This window comes from Mauremys mutica, chromosome 2, assembly GCF_020497125.1.
Source record: "Mauremys mutica isolate MM-2020 ecotype Southern chromosome 2, ASM2049712v1, whole genome shotgun sequence".
Classification (NCBI taxonomy): domain Eukaryota; kingdom Metazoa; phylum Chordata; order Testudines; family Geoemydidae; genus Mauremys; species Mauremys mutica.
Genome location: NC_059073.1, coordinates 10,369,518 through 10,386,174, shown reverse-complemented (window position 1 = coordinate 10,386,174; position 16,657 = coordinate 10,369,518). Strand labels below are relative to the sequence as shown.

Genomic DNA, 16,657 nt, shown 5'->3' with positions numbered 1-16,657 from the left:
AAAAGAAGGATTGATAACTACAGAGCGCAGCCAGTTGGGGGTGGGGGAAGGAATCAATACATGCCAGTCAAAGAAAGCAATGTTTTAAATGGACACCAGTCCTGTGTTTAGAAACCAACATCTATGTTGCAAAAGCTGCAGTTAAGAGTTAGATTGTGTTTCAAATAGAAATACCATAGTCACGGCCAATTCGTTCCCTCAGAGACACGCACACAGCGACTACTGGTCTCAGTGGGAATGGAGTGAAAACTGCATGATGAGCTCAGGATTAGGCCCAGAAGCCTATCAAATTTGCCTTCACAAGGACAGATGAGAGCTATTATAATTCTATCCATCTATCAATCAGCCCAAAGGGTTCGTTTACAGTCATGTTAATTTTAGTATACTACTGGAATAATGACAGATTCTTTTCTCCCCCTTTTGTTTTCAGTGCTAGCAGAAAAAGTGGCATTAAATCACTCTCACACACATGTTCTAAAGCACTACCATCCAGTGCTACCTCTGATCTCTTTTCTGTTGGACATTGTTAGATCAGCTCACAGTGCCTAGGTATTTCAGGAGTTTCTAGCAGTAGATTATCATACAGACAATGGAAAAAAAGCATGTCCTTTCCATTGGAAACCAAAGAGCTGGGGTGGGAAGAGCAGAGTGGTGCCTGAGCATGCTCTTTAGGGCAGAGAAAGCTGTATGGGGCTGGGAGTGTCTCTCTCTTGATGTCTGTACAGCTATGGGAATTTAATCAGTGCTTGGTAAATAGCAATTAACATGAGTGCCCGGCTTCCATGGCTGTCCATATGGGCTTGTCTACACTGGGAAATTACTTTGTGATAAAATACAACTCTGAGGAGTCAAGGTAGATAACATGATGCTAAATGTGACTTAGCACAGAGCATAGACAGGGAATATCAGGTGTAACATTTTGTCAGCTAGTTGTGGTTAGCCCTAAGGTTGATGAATCCTGGTCATGTGTCACATGAGGCACATTGTGCATACGCTAAGAATATCATGCCAGCTGGGACAATGCTAAACAGGACGGTGCTTGTCTACAGAGATTCTCAGCTGGTATAATAAGTGCAGCTCCATGCAAGTCAATGGAGCTACAACAGTTTACATGAGCTGATCCTGTCTAAAGTTCTGTTATCATAACTCCACAAGGTCGTGCTCTAGTACAGTATAATCTCCCAATGTAGACAAGCCCTTGGAGCAGGGCCGGCTCCAGGCACCGGCGAATGAAGCAGGTGCTTGGGGCAGCCAATGGGAAGGGGCGGCACATCCTGATCTTCAGCGGCGGGTCCCTCAGTCCATCTCGGAGCGAAAGATTCGCTGCCGAATTGCCACCGAGGAATGAGGCGGCGTGATCGAGCTGTCACCGAAATGCCGCCGATCGTGGCTTTTTTTTTCTTTTCTTTTTTTTTCCCTTTGCCGCTTGGGGCGGCAAAAAAGCCTGAGCCGGCCCTGCCTGGGAGTTAGACACATGTACCTGGGTTGGAGAGAGGGGCCATGACACAAGGTAAATAAGGAAACAAGTGACAATCTGAAACAAGCCATAGCAAGTAACAGGAGACATGCTCATTTCAGGAGCATAAAGCAAGGCAAGGCTGCCAGTTTACAGGAGATATATTTAAAGAGGACAGTTAGTCTTTGTTCGATAATGGAACAGCCTTATATCGAAGTTCAAAAAAAGTTGAGTAATCTGATTTGTCTAATCAAAGAAAAAGAGCTTGTTGTTTTCTTCCCTAGTGTTAGCTAGGATCCCAGGACATTGCACCTCTTCTTTCATGAACAGCTGCAATTTAACAAGCCCTTTTCCTAGGGAAATAACTTTTTGAGCATGGAAGAGCAACACAAAATTCTTTAGATTCCATGAGGTTTTTTCCAGAACAACCGGCATCATGCTTTGCAAACACTATATGTTAAATTGTTCCACAAGGCAAACACCCAGAGTACAAGGAATCTTTACTGAATGATGACCTAAATGTTACATACGTAATGGTGTGATGTTACAGAGGAAAAACAAAAAACTGGGCAAGCTGCCTGCCCAGCTGGCAGGTTCCTCTAATGTCCAGAACTCCAGCTTTGCCAGGAGTACAAAAGATTTGAGATGAAAGGTCCTAATTAACATTTGCTATAGTAGCTTGCAATCCTAAGGGGCAGGGGAAAAACACTACAGAGCTAGCACTGCATGAAAAATGAGGCATACATAGGTAATGTGGTGGGCTTGTCCTCACTGCTAAAAACAGATGCATTCTTTACCTTGGAGATACTAACATGTATGAATTATCCCAAGGAAAAACAACATAGTGAAGACCAGGCGCTTTAGTTTTACAATAAGGTAAACTCGCCAAAGTCAGCCCCTGGAAGAGGTATAAAGCTGTTAAACATGTGATTTACCAGGCGGTAAAACGGAAGTGCCTGGTCTTCTCTGTGGATTTACCTCAGGACAGCTCATGTGTGTTAGACACCCTGAGGTAAAAAATGCACCTTTTTTAGCAGTGAAGACAAGTCCTGTGCAAACTAGTGATTTCCACTGATTTACACACAAGGGAGAGAGTGAGAGGGATGTAGTCTAGGTGTCAAAACACAAACATGGCAGCCAAGAATTACTGGGGCATCTAGTCAATTATCTGTCCACCACTTCACTGATTTTAATAGGATGTCCTGCATGCACACAACAGGATGATCCCAGCTACAATGACTCATTGTGTGGCCTCACCCAAGTCACTTGGGCTGTGATTTGCAAACGGGCCTTAATCCTTCCTATCTCATAGATCAATGATTATGAATTTTTTTGACGAGAATAACATTACTGAAGTGTTAAGCATTGCGATTTGCATTTTATTTCATTACAGTGATAACGTGTTGTGACAGAGAGCTCGGAAAGAACAGCTGATCCAGCACTCTGGCCACTGCAACTCTACTTAGTTGCTCTAAAGTAGAACTGATTAAGAAGAACTGGACCTAATTGATGAATTGGGCTGGGATGTGGAGAGCTAAAAGGCTAATTAGCCCATTAGGCAGAAGGTAGAAAAGACAGGGGAAGGCAGGGAAGGTGAGAAAGGGAAGCTTTCAGAGTCACAGCCCAGAGGGATCTCCCAGGAGGAAGACCCTTTCTGTGTAATCCCTCCTTGGCTAAGGGAGTTAAGGACAGTATGAAACTGTAAACAGGGGGCTGCACACCTCTGTGAAAGTGGTGGGGAGAACACCATAAAATAAACCACACGAGGTGCTTACCAGAAGAAGGTCTCCAACTATTTGTAACTTCAAAAGAGACCAGAATGAGACCCTGTCCTGTCACATCTCTGCTTAAGGTCATCTGGTGTCTATGATCAACCCATGTTAACAGACAGCAAAATCTTCTATGTGAAATTACATAAGTGAAAGTGAATTCTATACTTAATGGCATCTAAGTCTAAGTGCTTGGGGTGGTGGGTTTTTTTCTTTTTTTGTTGCACTGTGCTGAACAGTCACCGGTTATAATAGGACAAAATCAGGGTCCTCACAGTGGCCATTATTAACTGGTTTCACTGGGCAGGTATTTGTGTTAGGCTTGGTTGAAAAACAGGAGAAGGATTTTGCAAACAAAATTAAAATTGCTTCTTTTTTGAAGGGTTTGCAATGGGTCCATTCTGTTTTCCAAAACTTTTTTCATGACGTTGCTTTAAACAAAATGATACCTGTATTTGTATGAAAAAAATTTCCATAAAAATGTCAGTAAAAATATGGTGTGAGATGTGAAAAATGGAACATAAGGTCAAAATGTTCCTTTTTTGGATAAAGGCCACTTTTTGATGAAAATGCTTTAGTGAGAAAAATCCTTAACTCAAAGAGCACTTCACAGGACACATCCTGTTTTGCCCCGTGCTGGATTGGGGACTGAATTCTCATTGGTAGATATGGGAGTTCTTCCAGAGTAAAACTTACAATGACAGTGTTTGGTCATATCTAAACACGTGTAAGTCAACCTGCAAAATCAGGTCTATAGAGTATGTAAAATATGCGCTCTTCCAATTTAGAAATTATGGTAATTGGATCAGGTTGACTTAAAGAGGTGCAATTTGTCGCTCCCTAAGCCACGAAGACCTGGGGGTATTAATCCCCAATGGAGGGCAGCCAGCAGCCACATCTCTACCCTATCCCAGGGCTTCTCATGGGAGATGGCAGCTCTGATTTCCGCAAAGGGTAACATAAAAGCCCCATGCCAAGATGTTGTGCCAAATGAGTGAACCCAGCCAGCACTTTTAAAAAATGTCTCTATTGACTCCTTGAAGATCAAAGTGGAGCAGACATTATAACCACCATGAAAAGCCACAACCTGCTGCTTGCTGGATTTGCCTTCAAGGGCCCTGTGCCGTAGTTTATACCAGCAGAAGTGGGTGTAAAGTAGTGTACTCACATTAACATTACTGCACCTAACTTTAGTCCCAGACATGGCGGTGATTTGAACTGCTTAGTAAATGACAGATGCCCTTAAAATGTGGTCTGGAAATATTTAAACCTCCATAAAACCTATGCAAATTGCAGAATTATATCAGAGTGTCAATAGCTTATCATTTATGCAAAATTCATTTTACATGCATTATCAATCTCAGAATATTTTGCAAGTCCATTCAAGCCTATAATTATGCCAAAAACAAATAAAAATAAAATCTCAGAGACTCAAATGTATAATCTATCTACTCCTATAACTCAGCGGACTAATCCAAAGGTGTCAATTCTTCCCAGTCAGAGGAAAATATCAAGACAATGTGTCTGATTCATTCACGAAAAAGGTGTGTATGTTTGCTTATTATTTTGGAAATGCTGAATTTTGCCTCCAAAGTAAAATCCATGATATTTATGATTTGTCTTTCCCTTGCAATGGTTGGTCTGATTTACTTAACCTATTCATAACATGGTATCCCACACACTACCCTTATAAGACAGACTGTGACGCCTACCAGCAGAAATAAACCAACAACTCAGCTGGTTGTACATTTATGACCCTTCCAGCTCAATCACAGGATTTCTGGGAGTTCAGAGCACAGCAGTGCAGCTTCCTGATAACAACTTCAGATGAACTGGGCTGCATATTCACAGCAGCAGAGAATTCTACCGGTGGCAAAAAAACAAAACAAACCCCCCGGGCCAAAAAAAAATCATAAAAAGAAGAGACCCCCGTCCACGCAGCTAGTTTTTTGTACAAAATTACTTGGCTCCTTAGCTGCAACTACACCAACCCAGTCACATTAAGAAGATCAAATACAGAACAGCAGACACCTCTTTAGGCATTAGTAAACTTATAAGTCTGTAATCACCCATTACTCTTTTCTTTACAAAACACACACACTGTCTTCCTAACACCATTAGCATCATAAAAAGAATGTGCAAACACGGAGGCAAGAGACAGAAACTCAGAGACATAGGCCTGGTCTACACTGAGGGGGGTTCGATCTAAGATACACAACTTCAGCTATGAGAATAGCGTAGCTGAAGTCGTCGTATCTTAGATTGAATTAAAATTACTTACTTTGCGTCCTCGCAGCGCTGGATCGACGGCCGTGGCTCCCCCATCGACTTAGCTTCCGCCTCTCGCACTGCTGGAGTTCAGCAGTCGACGGGAGAGAGATTGGGGATCGATTTATCACGTCTACACTACATGTGATAAATCGATCCCTGATAGATGGATCGCTACCCGCCGATCCGGCGGGTAGTATAGATGTACCCATAGACTTTTAAACACAGAGACATAAAACACAAAGGCTCACACATTCCTTGCACCCCCTGCCACTATGGGTGAAATGAGAAGAACAGAGAAGATGAAACTAACCTGTGCCTGCCTCCTGAGAAATATGCTATTACAATGCATGGTACTGTTTATAATAATGCTGCTAGTCATAGTTGTGTTGAGAAGAAGACAGAGTAAACTGGCTCCAAGGTATACACTTTTGGTTCAACAGATTCTGGGTTATGTCTTCAAAATAAAATGAAAAATGTGTGCCTCATCTGAAATAGATAAGTAGCAACTTCAGAACGACTTGGCTGCCACTGTGCACTACTTCTGGAGAAGTGGTGCCCTGCTCTGACACATAACTCCATGTCTTACCCCAGGAACAGCTAGACATGAAAGAGCCAAGTGAGGATTCTGCAGTGCACAAAGAACCAACGAGTACATAAATATATCCATCAATATAATTGTCTCCTCTGATATTTAGGAAGTGTTACCAACTGAATGGATATGAATATGTAGACCCCATTCTGTTGTACAAAGGTTACCAGAAATGTTAAGTTCAGGTATTCAGGGACCATTCCCAGGATGCATTCATTTTTCAGATGTCCCAACTCAGCCACAGGACAGTTTAGTTAATGATCCATCTGTCTGATTTTTCAACTTCTCTTGTTTTATTGTATTTGATAGCAGACTCCATCCAGTCTCCAGAGGACTCTTCATAACAAAGAAATTCCTGTGCCACTAAGCCATCAGCCATGGAACATACATGTAGAGTCTTCCAAAGGGACCTGAAGAGGCTTGCAGAGGACATGAGTGATGGCTCTTTTTGGTGGATCCCAGGATGGTGTGTAAACTCTTTTAAGCATGCTACATGTTAAATCCCATGACTTTGCAAATGAAGCATCACTCTTTTGAAAAGACATCAGACTTTGAGTCAAGATGGAAGTACCCAGCTATAGGAAATGATGCTGGCCAAACAGGGCTGGTTCCAGGGAACAGAAGAGGCTATGGTGGTGGCAGGTGCAGGGTGCTCCCCCAACCCCCAAAACAAATAATCTCAGTGATCCCACATTTACATCAATACAAACACATTTCCCTTTCATAGAGTCATTTATTAAGACTGGGGGGAAATGACAATGCAGCATTCAAACAAATACCAGCCCAGCTCAAGGACTACATTTATTGACCCAACTGAACAATTTTTTCTATCCCTCAATGTAACAAGATGATGAACCAACTACCACATTTCTCCTGTTTCCTGGGCAGGCCTGCACGCTGAAGGCTGGAAGACACCAGGTGTGTGAATTCTCTAAACTACTCAAGCCTCCAAATCAGGCTGTATTACCACATTTCCTTGTCCTCAGCCTTATTATTCTTAGTACGAGATGTCCAGACTTCAGGTGCAATATCAGTATCAACCAAAATCTAAAAACCAGGCAACTCAGACTCAGCAACAGGAGAAGGTGGATGGGTGGCAAATGTGATGATAAGAAATGGAGGAAAAACAGGGGTGAAGAAAGTTCTCATCTTCATGTCACACAGCTTCCCTTCCCTGCCAGCAGGTCTTGCTGTGAAAGCTGTGATCCGTACACCTTTAGGTATGACAAAGAGGTAGCTGGAGCTGGTGAATAAAGTATTGAGTTCCTGTGTTTGTGCTGTAGTCTTGGACTAATTGTGTGGATGTACCAGTCTTTGGATCTCTTGCTCTTTTCAGGAAACAGGTTGGGGGTATGTACGTGCTCTACTTGAGGAACGACTGTTGGTGGCAAAATGGTCTGATGGGGGGGGGTGGGAATAGGTAATCGTTGTAATCCTAGTAAAATGCTTTCAGAATAATCTGGCGCTCAGCTGTGAGAAATGCGATGAAGCTGCAAGCAGTGAACTTACTTGTGATGTTTGATGTAGGATGGCTTACGTAAGGAATTGGCTCTTGCACTGTTTCAGGATACTAAAGACATTGTTTATGTGTATGAGAGAGGAAAGCATCTCCTTCTTCCTGATGGGCATGAGAACAGCAGTATTTTTGCTGTCATGGGTTAAAAAATGAAACGTGCACATTATTTCAATCACCTGGACTCCCTCTTGCAACACACATAGCAGACTCCAGAGATAGACAGATGTGTGTTCGCCCAAATCATGTGCTAATGAGAATGATATTGCCGGCTATGTCGATGATGTTTCCTTCAAATCTGCCAGATGCAGCGCTAGATTCTCCTTGCACTAATACCAATTATACATTGACTTCTTGGAGTTATTCCTGATTTACACGAGTGTATGTGAGAGGAGAAACCAGCCCATACAGTGTACAAAATATTATTTGACAGAGAATGAAGAGTAAATTTTGAGCTGATGAGTACTGTAGAGTGGCTGAATGTGTGTGTGCTTATGTATATGTAAATGTTGCTCTGATAATTGCACCAGTGAAACTTACTTCTCAAGGTGTCAACTCCTTGACCCTCTCCTTGGATGCTTTGAATGGAGAATGTTTCTGCTACCATTCGCTCCACTGGAGTGAGGACAAGGGACTGTGGTGGCCCTCCTCCAGCTGCAGCTCTCTGATGTTCCCCAAGTTTTTTCCTCACTACCCCACGGAGATCTCGCCATTTGTGTTTCAGATCCCCCATGTCCCGTCTGCAATACCCCAAAACATTGACAGCTTGTAGGATCTTATTCCACACTCTGTGCTTCTTGGCAGGGGTCCCCCTTAAAGCCCCAAAAAGTAGCTGGTAGTGTTTGGTGACCTTCTGCACAAGCACTTCAGTCTCCTGTGGACTAAAATTGGGTTTCCTTGTCTTGGTCCGCGAATGTTGTCCTTGACGTGGCGTTCCAGCAGTATAGTGTGTGAACATGGTAACATTCCCACGAGCAGCAGGGTCAGAAGTAGAAGCAACCAACTGAGCAGCAATCGCAGACTCTGGTGTGGAACTTCTCTTGCATGTCAACATGTTGAGGTTGGTTCCTAGAAAGGTACCAAATGCTGGGTATTTATATGCTATTTAATAAGGTAGCGTGTACATTCCAAATGAGGATTTGCGCACCTACCTTATCTTGTTTAATAAAAAAGCAGTGTTTCCCACACCCACGTCTGAATCCTGTTTGAAAATGTAAACTCCCGCCCACTTGCTGATCCATGGCTGTGCAAGCCTGTCACATGGAAGTTGACATCTCAGTTAACACATGGGAAAAGTCCAATGCCACTGAAATTGCTGTCTGCATAACTACAGGAGTTAACTTCATTTCCTTCATGAGAGCTTGTGTCAGTTATACAAAGGAGCAACCACTCACAGGTGATCGTCACTGATTACCAATGCTGGAGTAAAACAGGACTGTTAGTGGGGATCCAGTATAGATTTATGGATCGTGTCCTGCAATGAGGCAGGGAGGCAGACTAGATGATCCAGTATATCTATCTGTATTTGAAACTATTCGGGGTTGCTACTGCCCTGGACTGAAAAGATTTTTGTGCCTGATGCAATGGCAATCTGTGTCACTATTTTTTAATGAATCAGGCCCATCGCTATTGTGATCCTCAGTTACACATTCATTTAACCACTAAAACAGAGGAAAATACTGCTACTGGGAACACAGATCACAATCCTTAGGGATGGTGATATATGTACAGAAAATACAAAATGTCAGAGATGCATCCACAAGGATTCTACATTTTTCCACCTTAATTCATTCTGCCCATCCCTTGCATGGCAACAAACTTCCCTCCCTTTAAGAAGGGCTGTGGTCATGTTGCCTCAGAAACTAGCTAACTTGGTAGCTAGGTGAGCTACAGAAGGTTCCTTGAAAGAACACGGTCTCCTCCCAGGGGTGAGCACAAACTGCCTTTCTATTGCTCCCAGCAAACCCAGGGCAGGCACGAGTGAGTATGAGATCTGATCTTGTATCATGGACACAACAGTATGTTTTGCTGGCCAGCCTGATACTCCCCCACTTAGTATTTCTGTTTTTATTTAAATGAGGAGACACAGTTGCAGAATTTTCATCTCATGTGTATAACAGGCAGAAATTAAAACCCTGCACGTGGTGAGAACTCCCCCTTATCATCATCAATGCTGAATTTTCACTGTGGGTGTTTCAACTCCCTTTACCTTCTGATTCCTCTCACTTGTGTGTAACATTAACGTCAAAAGATAAACAGTGGGAACTTGCAGCAGCTGAGTAAGGAGATATCTTGACTGGCTGATTGACTGAAAAGCTACTCAGAAAGAAAGAAAAAGGTTAACATTGCTACTGGAAAAAGAACGCCTCCTATATAAAAGCGGTAAAAGCATGATGCTGGTTTAAAGACAAAAGGTCCTACTTTCTACAGCTTTTTGTTTTCTCCCAGGCAAGTTAATATTGGGGCCACTTCCACTGCATGGATAACGGTTTAAAAAATAAATCTAGCCGCAAGGAAGTTGGTGACAAGGGTCATGACACTCACTGATGTATGTTGTCATGTCCCTCAAGGCATTAACATCTGATACACCTCCTGAAGCCCAAGCGGGTCCAGAAGTTATCTGGGCACAAAAAGAGCTGCCAAACAAGCACAAGATCACAAATGAATTGTTGCAGATGTCATCTTGATTTTGCTCTGTGTCTGTGAATGAACAGTCTGTGTGATGGCACCTGCACATTTCTGTTTGGATGGACATGTCTGCAGCTTAATGGACGCTTGCCAAAGACTGCGTGCTTGGCAAAGGAAACAGTGTGATCAATAGTCAGACTGGAAGTATTTCTCCTTTTATGATTTCTCTCTTAGGGTCTGGTCCAACTCCCACTGACTTCTATGAGAGCTGCAAGTGCTCGGCATCTTTGCAAATCAGGCTTCTCTTATATTTAGGTCGCTAAACATGAATTTAAGAGCCAAATTTAGACACTCAGGTTCTTAGGAAATTTTGGCAATTGTTTAAGGCACTGGATAGTTCATTTTATCTCATACATGCTGTAAAACAAGAGGGAGAGAAACACATCTGACCCTTCCTTCCCTTAGCTGTAACAGGAGACGGTCATGAAGGAGCTGAGGGGACAAGAAATTTTAAAAGATCTGGATCGCCTATATTTTGCCTCCATTTCTTTCCACTGGTCACCACTCCCTGTCAATGATGCTCTTGATGTTGGAGAACAAACAGTCAATGGCTAGGCATTTCCTCTGTTCCCCTGCCTTCCACCAATGCACAAGCAGGCTGCCTCACTATGGTCTAAACCCCTACCAGCAGGGGAGCAAGGAGGGGTCAGGCTCTGGAGATATGTTTGGACTATGTGTGTGTGTCAGAATATTATGGCTCAAGCTTTATCAAGCAGAATCAAGCTATACATTTTTTCTGCAGCTACAACAATTTTTCATTCCAATTCCAGAGGAAGATTAACAATGTCTTCCCATTCTAGTTATGGCTATGTCTTCCCCACCCTGTATCCAAGATCCAATGGATTGTCCTTCCTGCGCAATCTGTTTTTATACTACCACCACCAGTAACTATCCCAAATATCACAGAGGACAGCTTTTCAAATCCAAGGAGATTTCCATGGACAAAATCCCCTTTAGTACAAGACGAATGGTCTCAGTGGCAACTCAATTGTCTTAAGCAGCCATGGCATTGGGATCATTTTGGCCCCTAAAACTCTTTTGTTGGTGAGTTGCCACCTCGGCTCTGAATGGCAAAATCAGATAATAAAGTACATACCTTAACACTATGGTGATACCTACCTATTGTGTCGCCTTGTTCATAAACCATGGAGGCCAGGTCTTTAATGATCTGGTTTACATCCAACATGTCACTCTGAAAAGGTGAAAAGTCAGTTAATGATCAACAGATACATCAAAACCCAAAAGAGTTGCCCAGTTTCTCAATCTTGAATATTTTTTCTTCTGCATAGAACAGTGATGACCAAATATACTCACTATACCTTAAAAGGGTCCTTAAATAACACCATAATTTGTTGCACTTTAGTCACCAAACTTTGCACCTGAACCAATTGAGTTGACTTGTAAAAGGAGGAAGTCGAAAAATTAGACTACCCAGCTGCTTAGAATAATTGTGCAGCACTAAAGAACAAAAAAACAGCCCTCCCCTATTTCTAAGGAGCTGTGTTTGGGGGATACCATTCGTATAGGACAGCTGATTCTTCTGTACTAACTACGTTCTCTCAGTGTTCCGTGCTTGTGGTGAAATACCATTATTAAGTGAATGGAAAGCTGATAGAAAGAGTGTCAGATTTTGAAATCTCTTTTTCTTTAGGTCAGTTAGGGCAAAGCTATGTGATGAGTGGATCTATTTACACCTCTTCAAAGTGTCAAATAATTAACTAGTTAAAGCAACAGTAACTCTTTGAATTAAAAAATAGCAACTGCAATATTGTTTCTGAATTAGAGCCTGTAACAAACTAGCATGTTAGAACATCATCAAATCTTAGCTTCATGTAACTCTAGCTCTAATAAGAATGATTAATCTGTAAATGGGGTAATACAGAATGCAATAGAGAAAAGGCTCCTATTAGCATACCAGAAAAGGGCACTCGGACAGAACGTGTTGTTATAACTTTTGAAATTTTATAGCACCTTTCATGCAAAAAATCCGACTTTGCTTCACTATCTATCTTAGGATACAAAACCATTATGCTGAGTGTGAGTGAAGGCTGCTCAGTGTATGACAGAACTATCACAATATTTTAATACAGGTGCCACCACAATACAGCACTTCTGATACACAGATAAATCAGGGGCGGGAATTAATCAATTGGTGCCAAATACAATGCATAGCACCAGAGCAAGAGCAAACCCTTACTCCTGTGTGAAGCGTCACTGGATCATTAATGTCCATATGGAGCAGACAAACTCTCAGGGCATGATCCATGCATGATAACCACTTTTGGCAGTATTCACTTTCCTTTGCTCCGCAGAGAGGTGTTTTCAGAGCCGGTGCACAGGCATAAGGCATATAGGAGAGCAACCCTAAATCCCAGGGAATTCACATGTTCTTGGGGAGGAGCACCTTGTTGATTCTACTGGGGCACTGAGGGGAAAAAACACACATACATATTCCCCACAACACATGTGGGAATGATCTCAGGGAGAAGTGTAGTTTCTCTCTCCCTTCAGACTCATCCCACATGTTTTCTCACAGCAGATGATTTCCTCCCACAACATTTAAAATCGCTTTTAAGAGACTCCCTCACACAGTTAACTGAACAGTAGGCTATTCCCCTACTTTAAGCCTGCTGGGAGTAGAATCTGTGGTGCAAAGGAGTCTAAATGTCCCCAACCTGATGGTCAGACAACTAAACTATCCCCTTTGATTAATTTATAAATGGTTCCAAGTGTATCCACATTCGTTTTTGAAGTTTATTATGTGATTGTGAGTAGAACAGTACTTAATTATATAATGCATCTGAATCTCATTAATTTGTAATGAAGCCTGGGAGAACCATTGTGAATTACTGAACATGGCAAATTTCAGAGCAAGTGAACAAATACAAGAAACAAAAGCTAAAAACCCAAAGGATAGGGCAATGCACCACAAAATGCACTGTGCTCGCTTCCTTGTCAAGTGCAGTCTAGCTTTAATTATGTATGAGAATATTCATAACTAGTAAATGTTCTGCGGAATATTTTATGAAAGTAATGAAGTTTAAGTAACACGAGATCACACTCTAACACTATGGTAGTAAATCATTGCCAGGAAGGCAGGTGCCACTGTAGTTTTTCTATGGGGAGTGAGGATTAGCAAAGTGTGAAAAAAAGAGATGGCACGTGGGGATGGGGGTTAAGCAACATTCACATAGGTCTCTTGGGACTAAATACATTCCAGTTAAAACTTGGTTTCCGTGAGATGAACCAGAGAGGATTTCACCTGTCTTTCAGTCTGTCTGTCCCAGCAATGGAATGGAGTCACCATAGCATCTGTGTACTAATGTCTGTATCAGTAGGTACATTTGGTTTCATGGTGACTATTTGGCTATAATGCAAAATACATCCCTGCAGTAATTACACTGAAGTCAATGACAGGCAAGTGAACAAACTTTGTTTCAGAAGGATCAAATGACATACCGCCCAAACTGATCCTCAAAAGCTAATTAAATTGCATATATTGTTTTGATATTTGCACATTAAACTCAGGATATTACAGAATAAACAAAAAGAGAAGAAGAACTACAGAGATAATGTATTACACATTAGTCACACACTGTACTGCTTGCTGCCTATTATACCCAATTATTTATTAGAGCAAAACAGACTTCCCCCACTACCCTGTGAGTCCAGTATCTCCCTTTCAAATGTCAATAACAATGCTTGCTACAATATTGCTACACATCAGTGCAGCAGAGAAGGTACCATGGACACCAGAAGGTAAAAGGCTAGCAAGGAAATGAACTTAGAAATTGTTGACTATGGTATTAAAAAGCAAAACAGAGCAAGTTGCAAAGTGGTGAGTACAGAATAATATAACCCACAGCACAGAATTTGTTGAATAATTTAACCAGGCACTGCAAAGTTTTCAAATAACTGAAATATGTTAGCAAACAAAAAAACAACTTTCAGAACAGACAATATCCGAGAGTTACATTCTCAGAGCTTCCTGCCAGGAATCAGTACATCATGATGAACCACTGAACTTTCCTGTCACTGGGAGTTTGCCTGCAAAATGAAAGTACTTCTATTTTCCAAGTTTCTACATATTATGCATGTTTCACAATGGAATATAGTGTCTCACAAATCCCCTTCACTTCATAGAAACAAGAAACACTTGATTTACTAGAGCTTGCTCTTGTTTCACATATTCTATGCCTGGTGGTTGTGGTTGTTTGGTGGTGCTGGGTGGTTGGTGGTGCTGGGTGGTGGTGGTTTGTTGTTTTGTTATAGTGCCTAGGAGTCGTGGTTATGGCCCAGGACTCCATTGTGCTAGATGCTGGAAAAAACACAGACCAAAAGGACAGTCACTGCTCCAAAGAGATTACAATCTAAGTATAAAACAAGAGAAACAGCTGGATACAGACAGAGCAACAGAGTACTAGGAAACACGGAGACCATGCACTTATGTATGTATGTCCATGTATATTTAAACACACATTTCTCTCTTAAGTGGATTAACATTACAGGATGTTGCAGAGGAAGCATGTGTTAAGAAGGGATTGAAATGAAGAGAAGAGAAGAGAGCCAATTGAAGGCTGATCCAAAGTCTACTGAAGTCAATGGAAAGACTTCCACTGACTTCACTTGGCAATGAATCAGGCTCTTAGTGCAAAAGGAAAGAGAAGGAATTCCATGTGAAATAGCCAGCACAAAAAGTGGAAGGAGGCCAAACTGGGAGAAGGATACAGATGATGTGCCAACCAGAATGACCTGTGTGGATAGGGAGGAGGACAAAAGGAGATCCGAGATGTATGCAGAGATGAAATTGTGTCACAGCTTGAAGGTGAGGATGATGAGCTTTAGTGAACAAGAGGAAGTCAGTGTGGAGAATCTGAGAAGAGAATGACATGGTTAGACTGGTGGGAGAAGATGGAGATGTTTAGCTGGCAAGGTGCTCAGTGCTTCACACTTCAAGGAACACAAACAAGCTGCATTAGACCTATCATACATACGGAGAGGGAAGAACAAAGAGCAAAAACACCCTAGAAAATCACCAGGCTCAGATGGTTTTACAGGGATAATTTACAAATTCTTTTAAGAACTAGAATCAGAGGGGGAGCCGTGTTAGTCTGGATCTGTAAAAGCAGCAAAGAGTCCTGTGGCACCTTATAGACTAACAGATGGAGCTTTCGTGTGTGAGTACCCACATGCATCCGACGAAGTGGGTACTCACCCACGAAAGTTCATGCTCCACTACGTCTGTTAGTCTATAAGGTGCCACAGGACTCTTTGCTGCTTTTAAGAACTATTAACTCCCCGGTTAACTAGAATGTTACACCTCCCAACAGAAGGCTCAGTTTAACATGCCCACAACTTCAGCATTCTTAAAGCCAAAGAGAGAACAGCCTGGAACATAAATCCTATCAGCCCATTTCAGCACAGAACGTACATTTCAAACATATTCACAAAAACAGCAATGAAAATGTTAGCTCCTCCGACAGCCATTCTCATTCCTAAAGGAGTCAAGGTTTAGCAACATGGCAAACATCTACATTTGTCCCCACATGTAAATTTACTCTCAGGACACTCTAAATTCCAGCCACAAGAACAATGCTAAATAAACAAGAGGTGACTTCATTTGCATTCCAAAGGGACAGGCCAGGGGTGCCCTCAGTGTCCCTTCTCATTCACTTCTGATCACATCCTGGAGTTCTTGATCAATATTGACTTAATCCTTTTTCAGGGAAGTGTCCCACAGACATCAAAGGGAGTTTGCCTGAGTAGGGAGAGAATAAAAAACTGAATAGAGAGCTCAGGGTTTGTCCCTTTAGAGGAAGGAACCTCTAGTCTTAAACAAATTGGATAGAGGAATCTAAATTAACTACTCAATTAATCATATCTGCATATGGAGATCATGTAGGATTCTATATGCAAACTCCTGGGTCTGCCCTGCCAGTCATTCGATGAATGATCAACAAGGGCTGTTATAAAATGAACTGGAAGCAGGCAGAGGGTAGGATCTCAAAGGGGTAAAACACAGCATATCTTTGTGCATGTCAATACAGGGACGCAACCCAGGAAAATATCCAAAATGTGTTACCCTTGGGGTAGCCCCCGCACAGCACCCTCCCAGGGCCAAAGCAAATGTAACCATCGGGGAACACCCATTCCAGGTGCCCAACATGTATAATAGGGAAGCACCATTCATGGTGCCCAGTGTGCATTACTTTAAGGAGCACATTCCTCCCACTGTCCAGGCTTTGTTGCACACAGAAAAGAGCATAAGGATGGACATTTCTCAGTGTTTAAACTCAAACATAGCGTAAACCTACCCCCCTCATCTCTTCTGGGAGGGGGGGGGCAGGGAGAAGGGACATAGAAAGGCAGAG

At 42.2% G+C, this 16,657-nt stretch overlaps 1 protein-coding gene across 10 annotated transcripts in view; it reads right to left on the bottom strand.

The window, feature by feature from the left end:
• Positions 1–16,657, bottom strand: part of TSNARE1 (t-SNARE domain containing 1) — a 673,885-nt gene that overhangs the window by 205,266 nt on the left and 451,962 nt on the right. For 9 of the 10 annotated variants that reach the window (XM_045004924.1, XM_045004918.1, XM_045004919.1 and 6 more), the window contains one exon: positions 11,406–11,478. In XM_045004924.1, coding sequence (XP_044860859.1) covers positions 11,406–11,478 — 73 coding nt within the window. Of the gene's footprint in view, positions 1–8,138; positions 8,667–11,405; positions 11,479–16,657 lie in introns of all 10 variants that reach the window. The other variant, XM_045004925.1, reaches the window with a different exon arrangement.